General features: G+C 38.4%; 1 protein-coding gene across 2 annotated transcripts in view; it reads left to right on the top strand.

Moving 5' to 3' along the window:
• Window positions 1-50: 50 nt before the first annotated feature.
• The window catches only part of SLC38A9 (solute carrier family 38 member 9), a 44,490-nt gene continuing 25,552 nt past the window's right edge, over window positions 51-18,988 (top strand). The window contains exons 1-8 of one of the 2 annotated variants that reach the window (XM_005421986.2): window positions 51-133; window positions 4,837-4,985; window positions 12,949-13,081; window positions 13,663-13,784; window positions 13,926-13,989; window positions 14,101-14,194; window positions 15,177-15,347; window positions 17,805-17,864. In XM_005421986.2, the coding sequence (XP_005422043.1) occupies window positions 4,882-4,985; window positions 12,949-13,081; window positions 13,663-13,784; window positions 13,926-13,989; window positions 14,101-14,194; window positions 15,177-15,347; window positions 17,805-17,864 (748 nt within the window). In that variant the 5' untranslated portion in view covers window positions 51-133; window positions 4,837-4,881. Of the gene's footprint in view, window positions 134-4,836; window positions 4,986-12,948; window positions 13,082-13,662; window positions 13,785-13,925; window positions 13,990-14,100; window positions 14,195-15,176; window positions 15,348-17,804; window positions 17,865-18,988 lie in introns of those variants that run through there. The other variant, XM_031057849.1, reaches the window with a different exon arrangement.

Raw genomic sequence — 18,988 nt, forward strand, 5'->3', positions numbered from 1 at the left:
GGGGGCACGACCCGCGGGGCGGAGGGGCCGGGAGGAGCCGCGCCGGCCGCAGGCACTGACCAGCCGCAGGGCACTGACCACGGCCACGCCGTGTTCGGGCGGACGCGGGCAGATCGTCAGAGCGGGGGTGGAGGTAAAAGAACAGCATGGGAGATTTTCGGGCGGTCCGTGAAGCAGGGAAATGTTTACATCGGTTTTCACGGCCCTGAGGGAGAACCCGTTAAGTTAAAAACAAAAATCGTGTTTAAAATGTTAAGTTAGCCTAAGGTGATAGTGTTTCGTTTCTGTAAGTATTTATCTGCAGTGCTCACATATATAAATTATACGGGCTTTATCCGTCGAAGACAAATCTAGTTGAATATGCTGGTTCTTTTTAATTTTAGTTAGATTAATCATTTGGCATTGACCATGTATCTGTTCGTTCAGTCAGAGTTACACGAAAGCTCAGCAGAGGTTCAGCTTGTGTATTCAAAAGTCCTTTTTTCTTCAAAAAGTTGCTAACTTATGTTGCTTATACAGTTTCAATCGCCTTTAACCATTTCAGTTGTAGGAGAGTATGGACAAGCTGAGGTGTCCATAAGGTGCCACAAGAGGCGGCATGCTGTCCCCGTTTTAAGGAGCTCTTAATGTATGCTGCTACTTTCATGAATAATGTAGCATTTTTCAGTCCCTCCTGACTGCGGATTCGCTCCAGGAACTGAGGAACTGTGCTGTCCTGTGTTGAAGTTCTCGTCTTTCAGTGTAGACTGTGCTTATTTCTCATATGTGCACAGCCTGGAGCTTGCTTGAGTATTATGCCTTGAACTGTATTCATCCTGCTCAGAATTTATGAGAAGACCAGATTACTCCAAGTGGTGCTTTAAAAAAATAATTTCGGTGTTTGAACGAAATGCTTTGATTAGCAGATTCTAGTATTTAAACCATGAGTGTGAGGTGCTTTTCAGAAATGGTGACTTTTAATAATAAATGAAGTATAAATAGCTCTCAGTGCTCCAGCTGCTGTTTGTACAGCGCCATGATGGCATAGTGGAGGCTGTGGGAGTTGTGATCCTCTCAGCCTTTCTCCTCCTGCCCACTGTGAGTGGTTCTCTGATAAATACCAGCAAGGCACAGTCCATGCTTATGGGATGGTTGGGGTGATTGACTAACTGAACACAGTTTTGTTCCCGCCAGGGTAAACCTGTTTGCTAGCTCTATTGCATGGCCTGGGCTGTAGCTCTGAATGATCTGTCTCATCTTAAAGTTTCATCACACACATTTAAAACTGAGCCATAAACTGCTGTTTTTAAATTCACAGTGGAAGCCAACTAATAGGGTTTTGCTATCCAGTGCTAACATTCATTATTAGATCACAAGCTACAGTGAGGTTTCTAAATCTACCATATCGTTGTCTTCACTCCTTCATGATTTTAGACTTTGAAACCAGGTTGAGAGAACCCGAAGACAGTGAAAGCAGAAACTCATAGGGCTGAGCCAGTGAGGCTTAAAGGTCCAGATTACCATCTCTAAGTCATGTGGAGTGTAGTCCAGAATGAGACTGGGGAAAAATAACTTGCATAGACTTAGGTGTTGCTTCACAGTTTATGACCAGCAACAGGAAACCTGGATTATTAAATTCTGACCCCCTTCTTTCCTTTTCGTGCCCTTCTGATGTAGTGCTTCAGTTTGCAGAACAATAGAATGTTCTGTAGGCATAGATAAAGGAGAGATTAGCCTGGTTAATTCTTTTTAATTTTGCTTTTCTGCTTACAGTTGTCCTTTAAACTATACTGGCTCCAGCTCCAGTCTTCACGTGTCATAGCTGCATCTGCTTGTAGAGTAGCCAGTTTGCTGGTCATAAGCTTGCTGGTCATGAACTCAATTGTTATCAACAACAGGTACTTAAAAAATAAACTGTCTTTGCAGACCCAGCTTCTAATTGACCATAATGAGTCAAGTGAGGACCAGCTCCACAAGGCTCAAATCGTGCTGTCAAGCCAAACTTAGTGCATGATATATGTGTGAAGGATTATTTTTCTTCACGGAATACTGGAAAATCTGGGTTCTTTCTTTACGGCAGTAGTGCAGAAAAAAATCAAACTGGTGATCACCGTTTTCAGCATTTATCAGGCTGACTCGTAAAGCACAAGTATTAACACGGTTTAAGGAAGGGATGTGCATTTGATGTTTGCTTAATCTGTCTCACAAACCATGGCCTGTGGAAGGAAGGGATCTCTATACTGTGGTCTTCAGGAAGATTCTGGCTAAAAACACTGACTATTTGGGATTTGAATTTATTTCAAATTTTCAATTCAGGCATTAGGAATTAAAATTTTTATCTGCACTTTTATGGCTAGATCTGAAGTGTGATGTAAATTCTTAAGAGAGATGCAAAATGCAGAAGTGAGGGGGATCATGTTTGACACCTAGGTTTGTCTGTTCATAAAATGAACACAGGATGTTCAGTTGAGAATAGAATAGAATAGAATAGAACAGAATAGAATGAGGTAATAACATATCTTAGTTGGAGTGGCAGAGGACTGGGTGGATGCCTGTAGCAGTATATGAAATCTCCAGGGCCTGTGTTTTTGTTTCAGAATTATTTAGCTGTTGCAGGAAGCTCATGTGAACCAGGGTAAATTTTAACTGGAAGGGCATCAGTAGGGAGAAAGCAGAAAGGCTAGAGCTGTAGAAAAATAAGAGGAGGCGGTAGAAAAGAAGTATGTAAAAGGGTATCTGTAAAGAGAGATTTTGGAGAGGAACACCATGTCACATGAAAAGAAGTAAAAATATTGGTGTGAATTCTTTTTAAGTAGTGCTTAGTAAAGGTGGGTTGGGAAAGCAATTTTTGACAATGTATAGGAGAGACAGAAAATAAAAAGAACATGAGGAGCAGAAATCCATTTGCTAAGCATTACCAGAGGAGCTGAGAAGGATGAGAGCATGCTTAGCTGGGGCCAAGGAGCCAGAAGCAGTATTGTGGGTAAGAAGGACTTCAGGGTAAAGAATCAAAACTGATGTTTCTTAGAAGGCTGGAGTGGCAAAAGAGAGAAAGCAGTAAGTTAAGGGTGGTAAGAGGATCCCTTGGAAAGGGTCTGAAAAAGGTAGAAGAATAAAGCTTTAGGGAGTGTAACAGAAAAAAGGAAGTGTAGGAGAAAGTATGCTGTCAGCTGGTACGTCTCTTAAGATTGCCTTGATTATTACCACTTGCATATTGTATCCTCTCAGAGAGCTGAAGTGACGAAGATGTAATCATTTCTTTAAACTCAAAATCATGCCTTTAAACTTAGTAACTGTTCAAATCTCTTGTTGTGGATGTTGAAACTACAAGGAATCTGTCAGCACTGCAAGATGAAATGGCTTCTATGGCACTATCCCCTCCCTTGCACAGGCATGCAAGTGTACAGATTACAGCCCCCAAACTCAACACTGATGTGGGTTTAAAGCAAAAGAAAGAATGGCTAATTTTCATCTCTGTCAGTCCTCCTTCTCCAGTTCAGTATGGGATTGCATAAACGCCATTGAGCTGTGAAAGCGGGACTTGAACTTTCAGTAGAATTTTCATAAAGTGGGTCCTTTACTGATCCCCTCCCCTTGAGAGCGGAGAGCTATTACCTGTGTCTGTCTTCTAAAAAGCACTTCCTTGGCAGGTTGAGCCAATCTTAATGCTTCTGCAGTTCCTGCCACATTGTCCATCAGTGTTTTCCCATGCATCCTGCAGCAGTTTTTTCAACCCAGGAGAGTAGATATGGTTGAAAACCGATAACTTTCATTTTTCACCCTCCTCTTCAGATTCTTTGTTTTGTTTTGTTTTGATTTTTTGCCAGGGGTATTAGCAGGATAAGCTAATGGAAGAGGATTGACAGTATGCATCTAGGAAGGGATAGAACTGTGTCTGCTTACCTTGGGTTGGTGTGATTTCTGAGATTGGGCCTTTATGGTGTATTTCTGTGAGGATGCAGAAGGATCATACACACCTTATTCTTTCTGTCTTCTTCCATTGCCGTTCCGGGTTTCAAACAGCCAGCACTACTACCCTTTCTTGTCTTGTGCCAGCTCTGGTTGTCATCTGTCTTTCCATCAGCCTAGCATTTTAAAGCATTCTGAAAGATGGAAGAACAGATACTTCTACCATTGTTGTTTGAAAGTGTCCTGGCTTCTGACATTTTTGTTTGAAGGAGTCCTACCTGAGGAATTCTTCAGGAGATAACAGAAATGAAAGCTGTTAAGCTCATTATGTTTGTTGAGCTGCACAAAGACCACAGAAAGTTCCATGTGAGGCCTGTAATTCAATCTGAGTAGAAATCCATTAGTTTAAAAGTGATCTGCTCCCCACTCTTTCGCCAGGAGTGGTTTAAATGCATATAATAGTTGTTATTAATGCATTATTAAACCCTTTATTACCTTTTATTCAAAAGACCTGGACACAGTAGACTGCAATCATCTGATCCTTATTATGGGAAATGTACTGGAACTGGAATAAACTGCGTATGTGTCTGCTGCAAAGTTTGAAGTAATTTAGTGAAACAGTAGGCTCTTATAACTGATAGATTGTTCTCAGCAGTGCCATTACATATTAGAAATACAGCTCCTTCAGAAATTTATATTTAATTCATACTGCCTTGTTGTGGTGCTAAAAGAGATTAAGGGCTGGATAGAGTGTTTTAAAAAATACTGTCCCCACCGTACATGCCTCATGATGGAATGAGAATTCTGAAGTGGCATGTTGAAGTTATTTACTGGTGATTTTCAGCCCAGGAGCTTGTGAAATCATGGGGCTCTACCAGTGTTAAATTTATAGCAGGGACATAGGTTTGCTTAACTCAGTGGACTAATTTATTTTTTTCCTTTTTTCAGGCCAGAGTAACTGACAGAATCTAAAAGGAGACATATTCACCAAATATGGAAGAGGATACCAAACCTATCTTGGTTCCTGTGGGAGGTGATGAAAGCAATTATGGAATCATGAATATACAGTTTAATCCAGAAGACTATAAGTGCAAAAGGTATGAGGAAAGATGTACCTACAGAATTACTGCAAAGAGTTGTTTAATCTTAGTCTTTGACAACAGAATCCTACGAAGACAGAAGATTAAAGTTTGGAAGCCAGGATCTCTGTGCAAACAGTTCCTACTTTGTCACTATATGATAGTATTTTATTTCCAAGCACCTGGTGAACAGATGTTCTTACTATGTTTTGATTATAAGGATAAGGTTTTTCTATTACCATCATTGCAGAGAGAGTTCTCCATTAAGAACTCATCATGAGGCTTTTAAAGTGCTCTTCAAACATGGAACAGCATGTGTGTGTATAGTGGAGCGTGATTTTTTTTTTCTATAGTGGAGCGTGATTTTTTTTTTATTTAGAACAACTAGCTGAAATGTTGAGACTATGCAAGCAAGTTTGCCTGATGTTGCTGTTAGTATGTGTAGATGGTGCTGTATGGGTTCTGCAGGTGATGCTGGAAAAGTACATTATTTGCTAGTACTAGGTGAGCTGAGTGGCCTTTACTGCCTTTTAAGAAAAACAGTGTAGTGCTTTCTGAGAGTGAGCAAATGTGAAAAATTTGTCAGTCCAGCATTATTACTGTGCCTTCAAAAATAGTAACTCTAGCCAAATTGTTATTTTACATGTTTTCTTAAGAGTTTAACAAAGGGGTTTGGAACGAAGGACTTCCTGTGCTGCAGTTAAGATTTTTTGTGTGCTGGTTGTAGAACCAAAACTGAGATCAGAATGGGATCTGCCCTCCTAATACTAGCTGAAGCTTTCCATTTTTAGGTGAAGGAATAGCACTGTAGCACCTCTTGGACCAATTTGTGGTTAATTTTTTCCTATTTGCATCCATCATATTTCAGTAAAGCAGTTTTCCTGAAAGAACTGAAGATGGCACTGTTGCATACAAAATCCTGTTGTCAGCGGCTGGTTCAGCCAAAAAAAAAGTTCTTGAGGATAGTCCTTTGATGCTATCAGCCTCCAGCTTTGGAAAGCTGTGAGAGGCTATGAACAGCTCTTCTCTGCGAGTCAAGGAAGGAGGATAAGGGTCTAAGTGATTCCAGAAGACCAAAGGGAGCGCAGGTCTAGGAGCATACAGAATTGTGTTTATAAAGGCTAGGAAACGGTAGAGTACTTGCAGGGTGGCAAAGGCAACTGTGAATGAACATAAATTAAATCTTTCTCTTTTTGTGAAATATCTTATCCCTTCCTGTCATAAGAAGACTGCTAATTTGTATGTATGATTTTCGGGAGCAAATTAAACATAAATTGTTTTGGAGGAAGTATGTGTTCTGTTTGAGGAGCAGTGGGTTTCAAGTGTTGTGATGATGGAGTAGCAATAAGAGAGGTTTTCTGAAACACCTAAATGCTAAGACTCACTTTTCCGAGTGAGGTTAGATATTGTTTCCATATTGTGTGGTTGGGTTTTTTCCCTGTGATTTCTCAAGTCTGGAGACTCAACTTCTTAAAAGATCATAGCCTGTGGCATTTGGTTCCCTTACTAAAAGCAGAAGTGTGTGCTTGGATTGTGTGCCCACATTCACAGCCTCCAGTTCTGCAGATCTGTCTGCATGTCCTCTCTTGAATTCTTTCTCCCATTTGCCACGTCCTAGCGTTTTTGCCTTCCAAGTATGCAGAGGCACAAGGTGAAGGGCAGGAGGCCTGGGATATCAGAAAGGCCTGGAAATAATAGAGGGGTCAAGCAAGCTTGAAGTTCACTTCTGTACTAGAGCAGGCAGCCCCCACACTTTAAAAGAAGAAATAAGGAAGAAGAGGCCGTTTGAGTCTGTGTCAGTCGTGGTCAGAGCAAGTGGACAGTTTGAAGGGCTTCTTCATTATACCTTCAGGGAATAGTGGCTCCTGAGAATGAGAATTGTTAGGCATTAAAGTATCCAGTAGCAAAAATGCAGTAGTACAATGCAGTGTGTTTTTGCTCTTACTTTGTTCCTGTTTTTTAACTTGGTATTCAGAAACTAGATATCAAGTGAATGCTTGGTAGCTTTGCTTTGATTGAGATAGCTCTTCAAGTGTTCTGTGTGATTTGTAGTAATTACTGTTTGTCTGTCTTATTGCTGTTCTATACTTTTGTTTGGGTTTGTTTGACATTTGAGGAATTTGCATAGTCACCTGGTTTTCTTAACAGCTTGGAGGATTTGGGATTTTTGAAAGGAGTGCTTTTCAGTGTTTACATAAGAACAATAAGCTAATTGTTTTTTAGTGTTGTGAATTACTTTGTGTAGCATTGTTTTGCAAGTTTGAGGGAAATAAAAAGCCCCTTTTAATCCGATTAAAGAGAATGTTATTGCTCTTCTTTCTTCACCGTATTCAGTGTGTTTTTTCCATTTTGTAGCTCCCTTTAAAAAGTAGAATATCATTCCTGCATTGGCTTATTGGTGGTTATTGTACGGAAAAAGGGTGTTTCTTGTTTTCTTCAAACTGCTTTTAAAATCTGTCCATTGTCAACAGATACTGCAGTTGTCAGTCAGGAATACTTGAACCTTCAAAGAAGCAACTGATGTTTTGTGCTGGTTCTTTTGCATATGAAAAAACTTGACAATGCCTCCTGCTAAAGAGGGATCAAGCATTCTGCCTTTTTTTTCCTATTCTTTTTTGAAGTCCCCCAGGTTACCAGAATGTAGGAGGCATCAGTAAATGAAATTAAACAGCAGTAAATTAAACAGTGTCTGTAGATGGCAGAGAAGCCTTTTTAATGCAAAAGTGGTTGATTCCCTCTATTTTCAAAGTTCTTTTAACTTAGGAGAAGGTCAACAACCTGTGCAAATCTATCCTTTCTGCATTAATTATGCCTTTACTACTCCACACCAACGTGTGATCATTTTACACCATTGCTTGCTTTCCCTGTTTATCTCTGTTTTTCTATTTTGCCAACATTTTTGTGAATTCCTAGTATTGCTTCTTATTAATTGGAAAGAATTGTACCTTAATTAAGAACCTTCATATTTCTTAGTAAGTGATGAGTAAAATAGCTTTTGTCTTTTACAGGGAAGAGGAATAATGATTGAAGTGTGGTGTGGTAAAGCTTATGATTCCTAATTTGTTAAAATGTGCAAGCAATGACATTATGCTTCAAAAGATTATTTTAGTTTCTGCATCCAACATTTTAAGAAACTTGTGTTTCTCATGCTGTAATTACTATAATGGTGATATAAATGCAGAAAAATTTAGGAAAAGTGTGTTGCAAAGAGAATGAAGATCTTACAAAATAACTGTAAGCACACTGTTTAATACTTCAGTAAATTCAGATAGCTTAGAAAGTAAAAACCAAGTCACTTGTGGAATTCTTTGTTACAGATTTCCTTAAGAGAAGCACACAGATACCTGTAATCACAGAGGATCCTGAGTTGAACAGGCCCACATGGATCCTCATATCCCACTCCTGGCCTTTCACAGGACAACCCCAAGAACCAGATCATGTACCTGAGACTGTTGTCCAAATGCTTCTTGAACTCTGACAGGCTTGGTACCATGGCCAGTTCCCTAGAGAGCCTGTTCCAGTGCCTGGTGTTCCTATCCAGATATGTAGTTGCCAATTATGAAATAGCTACCTAGTCTTATTACTTCTTCTCCTTTCCTTAGTTTCCAATACAGTGAATCAGTTTTACTCCTTAGTTTGTCTTGTGCCATTTGCAGCATTCCTATAATAATTTGGTAACTCAGTAAGGCAATAAAGCTGTACGAATTTCATTGTTTTTATTTCTCTGTAACAATCCTATTGCATCCCAAAAAAGTAAATTGTTGATGTGGGGTGTCAAAGAAATCTCTGCAGTAAGCTGAAGTGGCTCCTTGTGGTCTGTTTGGAGGAAAGAAATTGTAAAGCATCCTGTAAAGAAGATTTTCTATATTTGTTTAAAAATTAAAAGCTTGTCTAAAGTCATTAATACTGTCATGTAGAGCTAAAAGACATAATGATACAAAAAATTATACTGTAATAGCTGAATACTTACCATGTTTTCTATCAGTTCTCAAGAACCAGTTGTTTGATGTTTAAAAATACTTCAGCAAAGGTACTTGAAAAGTAGTATTATTTGGTCTGAAAATTCTTGAGGTATGTGTTAGTATTACTCCTTCATTGCCTTACAAGATGTAGTACATTGCTGGTAATTACATAAGATGAATGTAGCACCCTTATACAAAATTTTACATAGTTGACTAGTGTTCTTGTTATGCTGTTCCCTCTAGCCCTCCAAATCTAACACTTGAACTTTGCTTATCACAAGGCAGCAATGTTAATCATGAGCATCTCTTTTCATTTTCTTTGCTTACAAAATTGCTACTGAAGTTAAAAATGTGAGGAAATTTTGACAGAAGCACTCTTCTTTCTTTTCCTGGACCAGCTCTAGAGAATTAACTGTCCCTTTGTGAGAGCAAGAGAAGACGAGTGTAGCTGTAGGTTTTCTGGGAATGGCTTCTGAAAAATACACCTGCCAGTTGTAATGTATGGAAGATGTGGACCTCCTGCATGAGGTCCTGCAAGTTGTCCATTCTCATGGTCCTGTGGAAAAACAACTCTGTTTTACTGGTGTGTTTGCCCTGGTAAAAGAGCACTGCTTTTCTGGCTAGCTGCTGAAACAGTAATTGTAATTGTGTCTTTCAGTGTGTATGAAATTCAAAGGGCTGTTATAGTTTATCTCAGTGCATGGAAATTGTCTGCATTGTTTCACATCATAATCACAGTCGTGTAATCTCTCCCCTTCCCCCAGATCACATTGTCCAACATTCTTTTCATAAGCATTTTGCCACGTGAGAGATAGGATATAATTGCTTGTATAAATCAGACTTTTTAATAGGAATGTGTTGTAGCTGCTGATACTTCTATGTGCTTGCTAATACTTGCTGGTGCTTGCCTGCTAGACATAAGGCCCCTAAACAGAGTTTTTCAAAATATATCCCAAATGATGTCCTACCTGCTTTGGGCTTTGAAAATCTCAGTCTTTGAGAACTTCTTTGAGTCCCTGAGACAGCTTCTCAGACTCCCATTTGAGTATGGCCTACAACCATTCTTTTGTATGGGTATTGCTGGGAGCAGTACCTTGACCTTCATCCTGAATATGCTACCCTCTCCTAGTGGAGATCAGGGTAGGTAAGTAGCAGGCCTCCCAGCCTGCTCACACGGCTTCTAAGTCTGATTGATGTTTCCAGAGAGACCTGCAAATAACATAAAATTGATTGGTGGTCAGTATGTTTTGGCAGTCACTTGCTCAGCAGGGCTAGTGGTGTGGTGGTACCCTGGAAGAAATCAAATTAAGTGGTGCTTTACAAAATTTTCCTTCTCGACAGATGCACAGTAGCAGGGATCAAGAGGGGAAGTAACCAAAGTACTGGCAGCAATAAACCCCTCTAGTCAGGAAGCAGAAGCAATAGGTACCTACAATTTCATAGGGATTGTTTAATTTTATTTTCTTTTCCTCACCCATAGATTAGATTCTGGATTGTACCCTTTTGTTATGTGCTAGACCGTAAGTTGTTTCTTTAGTCCAGATTCTGTTCATAATACTGAAGAAGATGAAATGTCTTTCTTTGAACAGTTTCTTACCTACAGATAGGTTTTTAATACACATAGTTTATTTTCTTTATATTTTTTTGGTCATTGACAACACGGCTTTCCCCACAAAATAGGATGTTGTATGCATGTTTTCTGTTACTTTAATTTTTAAATCATCCTTGGATTTCACCTGCATTGCCTTAGAAAATAATCTCTGGCTGTCTTACACTCTGGAAGAATTTTCTTTAACATCCGTGCTAGGGATTGTTGTACACCATTTTGAAAGAAATGTTTGTCACAGATCTGCCTACTCACTTTTAACCAAAATGTGGACTTTGTATCACTGTAACCTTTCCACAGTTGCAGTGGAAGTTCATGGGGATGTACTAATAATATTAAATGGAAATGAGGAAAGAGAGGAAGGTCTTTACACTATGCAGTTGCTGTATAATTAGCAAAACACTTAAGTGTTCTAAATATAGTGCATGTCAGCAATCCAAAAAGAAAATAGCAGAGAGCTGACCGGAGGTGGGGCAGCATTTAAACAAGTTTATACAAGTTATTTTTTATGTTTTCATTACTACAGTCTTTATTTTACAGGTCTTCTAATGAAATATTTTTAGCTATGTCCAATGATTCACTCAACCTAATAAATTTTAAGCTAAAATGAGTAAAGTCCTTTGGAACTGAAAGTCAATGGGTATTTTTGTATATTACCTACATGTGGAGTGAGCTAGCCCCATGTGCCTGTGTTTTGGGTAGTAAAGCTATTGCTTAAAATTTATTTCTGCTAAATTGAGATATCTTTCTAAATTGTTTATAAGAACACCACAAAAGCGCACACATAAAACACATATTTTCCCCATTATGTCATAATCATAGGAAGAAGAGTCAATTGAGAACGTTCTAAAAACTTAGAAGTGTTCATTTTCATTTCAGTAAGTAGGAGACAACTTAGCAAATCTAAGCCTTTTTTTCATGATGAAGGAATATGTAAGAATTAAGTTTAAGATAAAAGAAAGAATGAATTTGTGGAGATGGAAGTTTGTATTCTCTGTTTCTGCCTTTTGTGAGTCAGGTTTTCTTATTTTCATAGATACTCCCACCTACTGTTTCCCCTTAAACAGGAATAGGAACCTATCTTCCTGTCTTACAAAGACAGAGCAAAGAACTTCAGGACTGTATTTCTTATCTTCCTTACAGATAACATGTGGTGTCATAGTACGAATGAGTAAACGATTCATTGGGAAAAAGAATGGGAAGTTTTGTATGGATGTTATTGAGAGCTGGGGTTGGAGGGGTTGCCCAAGTTCCTTTGTAGTCTGAAACAGAAATGAGTACTGAAAAACAGTAAATTCAAATAGATTTTTGCTCATATTACAGAATAAATGGCATAGCTTTATTGCTGACCTAGTTTCTGTTGTTAGTAGTTGGAAGTTTGTTGTGATCTCTACTTCTATGGGTTTATGAGTGATTTAAACATCAGCCTGGAAGAGGAAGATCAGAAAGCCATTGTGGTAGTTTTAGAAATTAAATTACTGCTGAAAGAAAAAAAAGCTGACGTATTAAGGCTTAGAGGACAACAGTGTCCTCTGTCTCGTTTAAGAAATTAGCCTCTCCGTGCTAGGAGTCAGTGTTGTTTTTAAGCAAGAGCATAATATGGAAGTAAATTATACTTGAGTTAGAAAAAAAAAATCTCAGCAATATCATGATTCAGACACATTTGTCTGGTAGTGCTCCTTGCATGGAGGTGTATGGTGGTGTAGCTTTAGGAGCAGCTTTCACTGTGCTTGCTCTGTGTCTCTGTGTGTGCAGAGAAAATGAGGGGCATGTGATGTTCCTGTTTTCTCCTTCAGCAGCTGTGACCATGCCTGCAGTCTAACTCAGGTGGAGTAGAGGAAAGGGAGTCATAGTCCATTCCCCATTGCCTTGACTTCAAAATATGTATGACCACATGGACTTATTTGGGCTTGGTTCCTTCCCCACACAGTTCCATATAGTGTTTTCAGATAGATTGGTAGTTCCTAATCTTTTTGTATATGGTCATCACTGCCACTGCTCATTCCTCTTTCTGTGCTTTCTGCTTCTGCATTCTCAACGCTTTCTGTTTCTACCTCTGTTCTTCATCACCAGTTCTGGCAACACCAGTTATAAGCACTAATAAGCTTGCCCAAGCTCATTAACATGTATTTCTCTGTGTGATTCATTGTGGAAAACTAACAGCTGGGTATTAGGTCTGATGTTAAGTTGCTCCACAGAATCTGGGCTGGAGGCCATTTTAATATGGATATAAACTCAGTTCTTTCACAGATGGCAACTTCCCTCAATGGCATTCATGGATATTTTGTCATTTGCCTTGTGTCAATGAATGACAAAACCATTCTGAGTATTGCTGAGCTGCTCTCTGAGTTGTTATCTTGTGTTCCATGGTTTTAAGGGTTTTCCTTTCTTCCCTTTTTTTCCCCTCCTTTAGACCATTTCACGTGGAGCCCACAAATATAGTCAGTGTGAATGATGACATGCAAAGAGTCACTGATGAAGCTTCAGCAATGAATAAGCGGATTCACTACTATAGCAGGCTCACATCCCCTGCAGACAGGGCATTGGTAAGGCAAAGACAGGGCCTAATTAAGTGGGTGGCCTCTGGCATGTTGGGTCTTACACAGCCTGGGTTTATATAAGCAGCAGGACTAAAGGTTGGGGGAGAGTTGTTCTGCAGCTTGCTTTGAATCAAGTATGTGGTAGCTGAGTGCCTTCAAAAGGTTTTATTACAAGCTTGTTATTTACTTCTTGTGCAATGCCTTCACCATTAAAAGAAAATATACAAACAGCATTAATTTATAACACTGATCCAGGCTGCCCGGATTTCTTCCACCTATGAGATTAAAGCAGTGGCTAGCTGCAGTAACTGAACTGTTGAGCTAGCATGATCTGTTCATAGTGTGCTTACACACATTTTGCAGAAGAAAAATGCATTTTTCTAGCTATCTAGCTAGAAATTCTATCAACTGTTTGTTGGTCTTTCCCCCCCAGGAAGAGAACTAGCACAGTACAACCTTCTATTTCTTTTTTCTTTCTTTTTTTTTAATTGTAATTTCCCATGACTTACAGTAGTTGACTTGCTGTGTTTGGGGCAATTAGTTACATTGATGTTACTAATAAATCTTGTTTTTTATCCATTTGTTAGATTGCTCCTGACCATGTCCTCCCAGCTCCTGATGAAATCTACGTGTACAGTCCATTAGGAACTGCTTTTAAAGTTGACAGTTGCACAGATGGCTATGGTAAAAACTCCAGTCTAGTGACAATGTATGTTAAACACCTTGCCCTATAATAGCCACAATATGCATGATTATTGAATGTTCTATATTAACAACATAACTGTTGTTAACTAAGACAGTGTGAAGTAAGAATGGTTCTTAAAATATTCACTGGATTTTTTCTTCCTAGATTTATGATATGGAATACCATGATGGGTACATCCATATTAAGTATCCCATGGGGAATAAAACAGGTAAACTATGAAAAATGTATGCATATGAAAATGTTTTGGCAACATGGCTTACTCTTCTTTTTTTCTGGCATATTCACAAATAAAATGAACTGTATTTCTCCCTCTTAACAGGCAGGCTTCACTTCTGGAATTATTCTCATCTTATTGATGGGCATTTTGACTCTTTATTGCTGTTACAGAGTTGTGAAATCACGGCAAATGATACGTAAGAAATCCAAAGCTTCATCGTGCAAATACTTTAAGTGTGAAATACCAATATGTATTAGATTCCGTTTGCATGTGTCTTTTACTATGTGTTAGACCTGACCTGCAAATAAAAGCTGTTCTTTGAATATCTCTATTTTTGTAGTCTGTGTCTAAGCTCTGTGTGCTAAATGACTGTCTTCCCTTATTAGATGTTCCTTCTGTTTCTTGGGACCTAGGTATTATAACCGAACACAATCTCTTCTCAAGCAGGATTTCAGATGTTTGCTTACTAAGTTTTTGGGGACTTTGGGAGGTAGAGGCATCTTTTCTCCATAAGCACTGTCCAGTTCTCTACACATCTGATCAACTTGCACAGTGGAGCAGCATGGGCTGTAGCTGTATCCCCTTGCGTTGTGTACCTGTATTACCCTGATATTTATGTGTATTCTGTGTTGAAAGCCCTCTCAGTACTATCAGCAGCTGAAGCAGTCACTGACAGTGGCTCTAATTAGAATGTACTTTTATTGTTCATAACTCACCTTGGGGCTCTTCTTTGGTTGGTGCTTTTGTGCACAAACTAACATCTCACTTGCTCAAATAAAGGTCATTAAGACCTTTGTCAGTTTGTTACCGAACTCATTTCAGGGCAGAGGAATAGGTTGAGGAATAGTTAATGATCTGGTCTGCTTTGCCATAACTTCTGCAAAAGGCTTTAGCTGCAAATGCATGGTGACATTTTTGCCATGTCTTATTTCAGCGCTTCTGAAAATATTCAAAATAGTAGTATGGCCACAATAAAACTGTCTACTTTAGGCTTCTTCATTCGAACACTTAATGAGTGCTATATTTTAAAGTTACTGTCAATTTTCTTAGTCCTTGAAAGCACTGTGAATGTGTGTCAGAGTATTCTTAAAAAAACCCACATTTTGTCCTGAATAGTTCTACTGACCCTAATGTAACATTTTGTTTAGATATATTTTTGGGTTTTGTGTCTTTTTCAGCTTTAACAGATACCTCAAACTGGGAATTCCCAGACGTTTGCAAGTATTACTTTGGATCCTTTGGTCAATGGTCAAGCCTCTTATTTTCTATGGTATCACTTGTTGGAGCCATGGTTGTTTATTGGGTGCTTATGTCCAACTTTTTGTTCAACACAGGGAAATTTATATACAGTAAGTATACATTTTTGTTTAAGTTTTACAGCAATCCTTTGTAAAGATCAAGACTGCCTTATACTGAAAAAGGATTGTCCACTTCACGTAATCTTGATTTTCCTGCTACATTGCATGAAAAATCAATTGAGAATAAGTAACTATGTGTGGTGTTACGGGCAAAGTCCTCTGTGTTGTCAAAGCCACTTTTTAAATTTTTCTCTCCAAGTGTAGTTTTCTTGGTATAGTTTAAAAAACCTAAACCTGGCTGCTTGTTTCCACTCTATTTTCACTCCCCCTTTGTTTGCATGGGTGTATCTATTTGAACAGCCATATAACAGGCTAGGCTGTTGAAATTATTCAGGATAATGAAAAAAAACACAGTTTCATTATAGATTTCAACAAATACACTTAAAATATTGCCATATAGGAAGTTTTTGTAAACATCTATGAGGAAGCAATGAACTCTATTGCAGTAAAAATGATTCTTAGTGTGGCATTGCTACAAAATAAAACACGTGGGGTTTTTATACCCTGGTACATGCACAGGCACACAAGCATTTGTGTCTGTAATCAATGTAGAGTTGTGGGAATTGGTGATGGAATTGAAAGCTTTGAAAGTCTGACTCATAGCGTTGACTAGGTTGGCTAAGATTTAAAATATTCTGTTGTGAAGGTTATTTCTGAGGCAAATAACAGCACAGACATTTAAGCCTGTTCAACAGTGTTTAATTAGAATTCCCATCTTCCCTATAGGACCTACTTTACTGTGTTGGTTAGTGACTGATGAATTTTATAGCTGACCTAATTTATATGTTGTTACAGATGTTTCATTTTAGACTTTGGGGTTTTTTTCAAAAAAGTTTACCACATTAATCTTAAATTATTCTAAATTAAATAATGCCAGTTCTAATAAATGGCATTATTATTATAAATGGCATAAATAAAATTTAAAATGGTGAGAAGATCTTATTTTGTAGGAAAAAGCCCTGCTTTTCCATGGGACTGGCATGTTACTTTATCCCTTACCTCTATTTGTTTGGAGTTCTTATTTAAGTTGTTTGGTCTAAGATGACAATTGCTGGCTTCTTGTCCTAACTTTCATACTTAATTACTAGGTAATAAAATGCATAATATGATATTTCCTTTAATTCTGATACAAAAACATCTGGACATACAGTTTAGGTGGGGGAAAATTTATTTTCTGTGGGAAGATGGTCTAGAAATCTGTAGTACAGAAAGAATGCAAGAATTGTTAGCTGAGTGCAATATCATGTCTTTAACATGGTGTTGCATGGTCTTGTTCAGTTTCTGTTTAATGGGAAAAACCACATCCACAAATTCAATTGCTAGTCTTAAACTGCTTTTTAAATACAGAAGAAACAGAAGTTGACATCTATAACAAATTTGAAAGTGCTTTAATTCTGTAAGAGCTATTAATTTTAATGGCTTCTCACTAGGTACTTTTTTTAAAATTAAGAACACAAAATTGTGATTTTAGTTAAATTTCCTGATTTTTGTATACTCTAAACTAGTAGAAGTAAGTACAAGAAACTTACTTGTGATTCAGGGTGTCATAAATCAAAATAAAGAAAGAGGAAACAGTTTTCTTGCCACAAGACCTTTTGCTTTCTTTATGAGAAACAAGCTGCTGTTAATTGCATTTAAAAAATCTGAAGCCAACTGCCCCAATTGATGTTCTGTGCATAACATGCCCACGTGCAACAGAAACAAAACTTCACCAGTGACAGAAGCAGAATTAACCAGTGACACACTAATTCGGTTTTCAAGCTGATGGAGCATTTTCTGTGTGTATATATACACATAATGCATAAATATAATGAAATTGCTATCCAATACCCTTAAAAAGGTGAGGTTGCAGAATCTTGGAAATAACTGGTGTGGTATACCAGCAAAGTAGCACAGGAGTGTCCTGGAAATAAAACACTACTAGAGATTCCTGTATGACAGTGAGGCTTTAACCTTTCTCCAGGGTTTCCCATGGAAGCATGGAAAAAGCATTCCACAGAGCCTCTTCTGAAAAAGAAAATGTTAGAAAATGATTAAGGGAAGCTTTTTCTGTATAACACTGTCTGGACTAGGGCTATATTTGCATGGCCTTTCTTTCTGTCCCCAAAGAGGCTGGATTTAAGATGCATCTTCTCACTGGCCCCTGTTCAACACTGTTGAGTAGCTGGGAGGAGTGGAGGTGTGCTTGTGGAACAGGAATCCTGGGAGTGGGAAGTCTTTGGAAATTTATAAATGGACAGGGCTTCTGAGAAGAAAGTAATAGAGTATTTACTTTAAAACTCTTGTACAGTAGAAAACTTTAGTTGGGTCTGGGAGGAATGAAAGCTGCTATGTTGTTCCTCTGATACAATTTTCCAAAATATTTTCTTACTTAATTTCAGTCAAGTTAACAGATGAAAACGTAATAGCAGGTATGGGACATTGATAGTGAGATTTTCTTCTTTGCAGACTTTGTTCATGACATTAATGTAACAGATATTGTTCCTGGCACCAATGGAAGTAACAAAGGTAAGAAGCACTTAGAGTATTGTGTTACTGGTTTTGGGTGGGGGTTTAAAGGTAAATCATCATGTTTCAATGCCTAACCACATGCCAGTTATAAATTATATATCATAAGTTGTAACTATGTGTTTCTTAAAAAACTGCACATTTCTATCTGGGATTTGTACTTCCACAAATAACCACACACTTGGAGAGCTGAATAACTGGGGAAGTAAAAAATAACTTTAAAAAGTGGAGGTGAGAATAAGTGTTAAAGAGCCAGTTACAAGTTTCTGTATGCCCAGATACATCCTCCTTAAAAGCATTACTGTTAACTTTTTAACAGTAGTTGTGCAATGAGGAATTGCCTTAAGGAATTTTAACTTTCACACCATAAATTTGAGGCGCCTTAGTTCTGTTTACTGTTTAAAATCTTGACTGGAGCAACTTTACTGCTCAAAAGTTGTGCAGCAAGATTATTTTTTTAAAAACTTATGTAAGAACAGTTTTTTTGGTGCTGAGTGCAAAAAAGAAACAAATGTCAGGCTACTTGCACCTCTGCTTATGCTTTTGGAGAGTGTGACATTTGCACAACTAAGGGAAGAAACTGCAGTCAGGTATGGACATAGGTCTGTTCCAAGTTCTAAAGTAGGCAGAATAATGTAGAATGAAGGCAGGAGCAAAGCAAGGCAGGTGTTGTCAACCCCTGAATCTTTTCTGCCTCTGTCATAGTGACGGAATCCGTACTGCATTCTTAGGAAGCAGAAAGCTTTCTCTACCCTGAGTGCATGAGGAATGGGGAAACATATCAGTACCAGCTGGGCAGCTGTGTGTAACACTAGCTGCAGCTGTGTTTCTGAAGAACAGGTGTTGGAGTTGGCAAAGGAGTTGAGAAATAATTCTGAAAACCATTTGATTTGTGTTTGAGCTAGTGTTGAATCCTGCTCCTTTAACAGTCCTTACCAGCTAGGCACCAGTTTGTGCTCTCTCCTTCTGCTGTTCTCTCCCATGCTTATGCAGCAGAGGGTATAACTTGGAGGCAAAGTAAACAATATTCCACACTATCCTCCACCAACTAGATTTAAAGCAGCTGTTACACAAAATTAAGGGCTGTCAGATATTCAAGTGACTCTTGACAGGACATCCAGGGT

The sequence above is a fragment of the Geospiza fortis genome, unplaced genomic scaffold (assembly GCF_000277835.1).
Source record: "Geospiza fortis unplaced genomic scaffold, GeoFor_1.0 scaffold443, whole genome shotgun sequence".
In the NCBI taxonomy this organism is placed as follows: Eukaryota; Metazoa; Chordata; class Aves; order Passeriformes; family Thraupidae; genus Geospiza; species Geospiza fortis.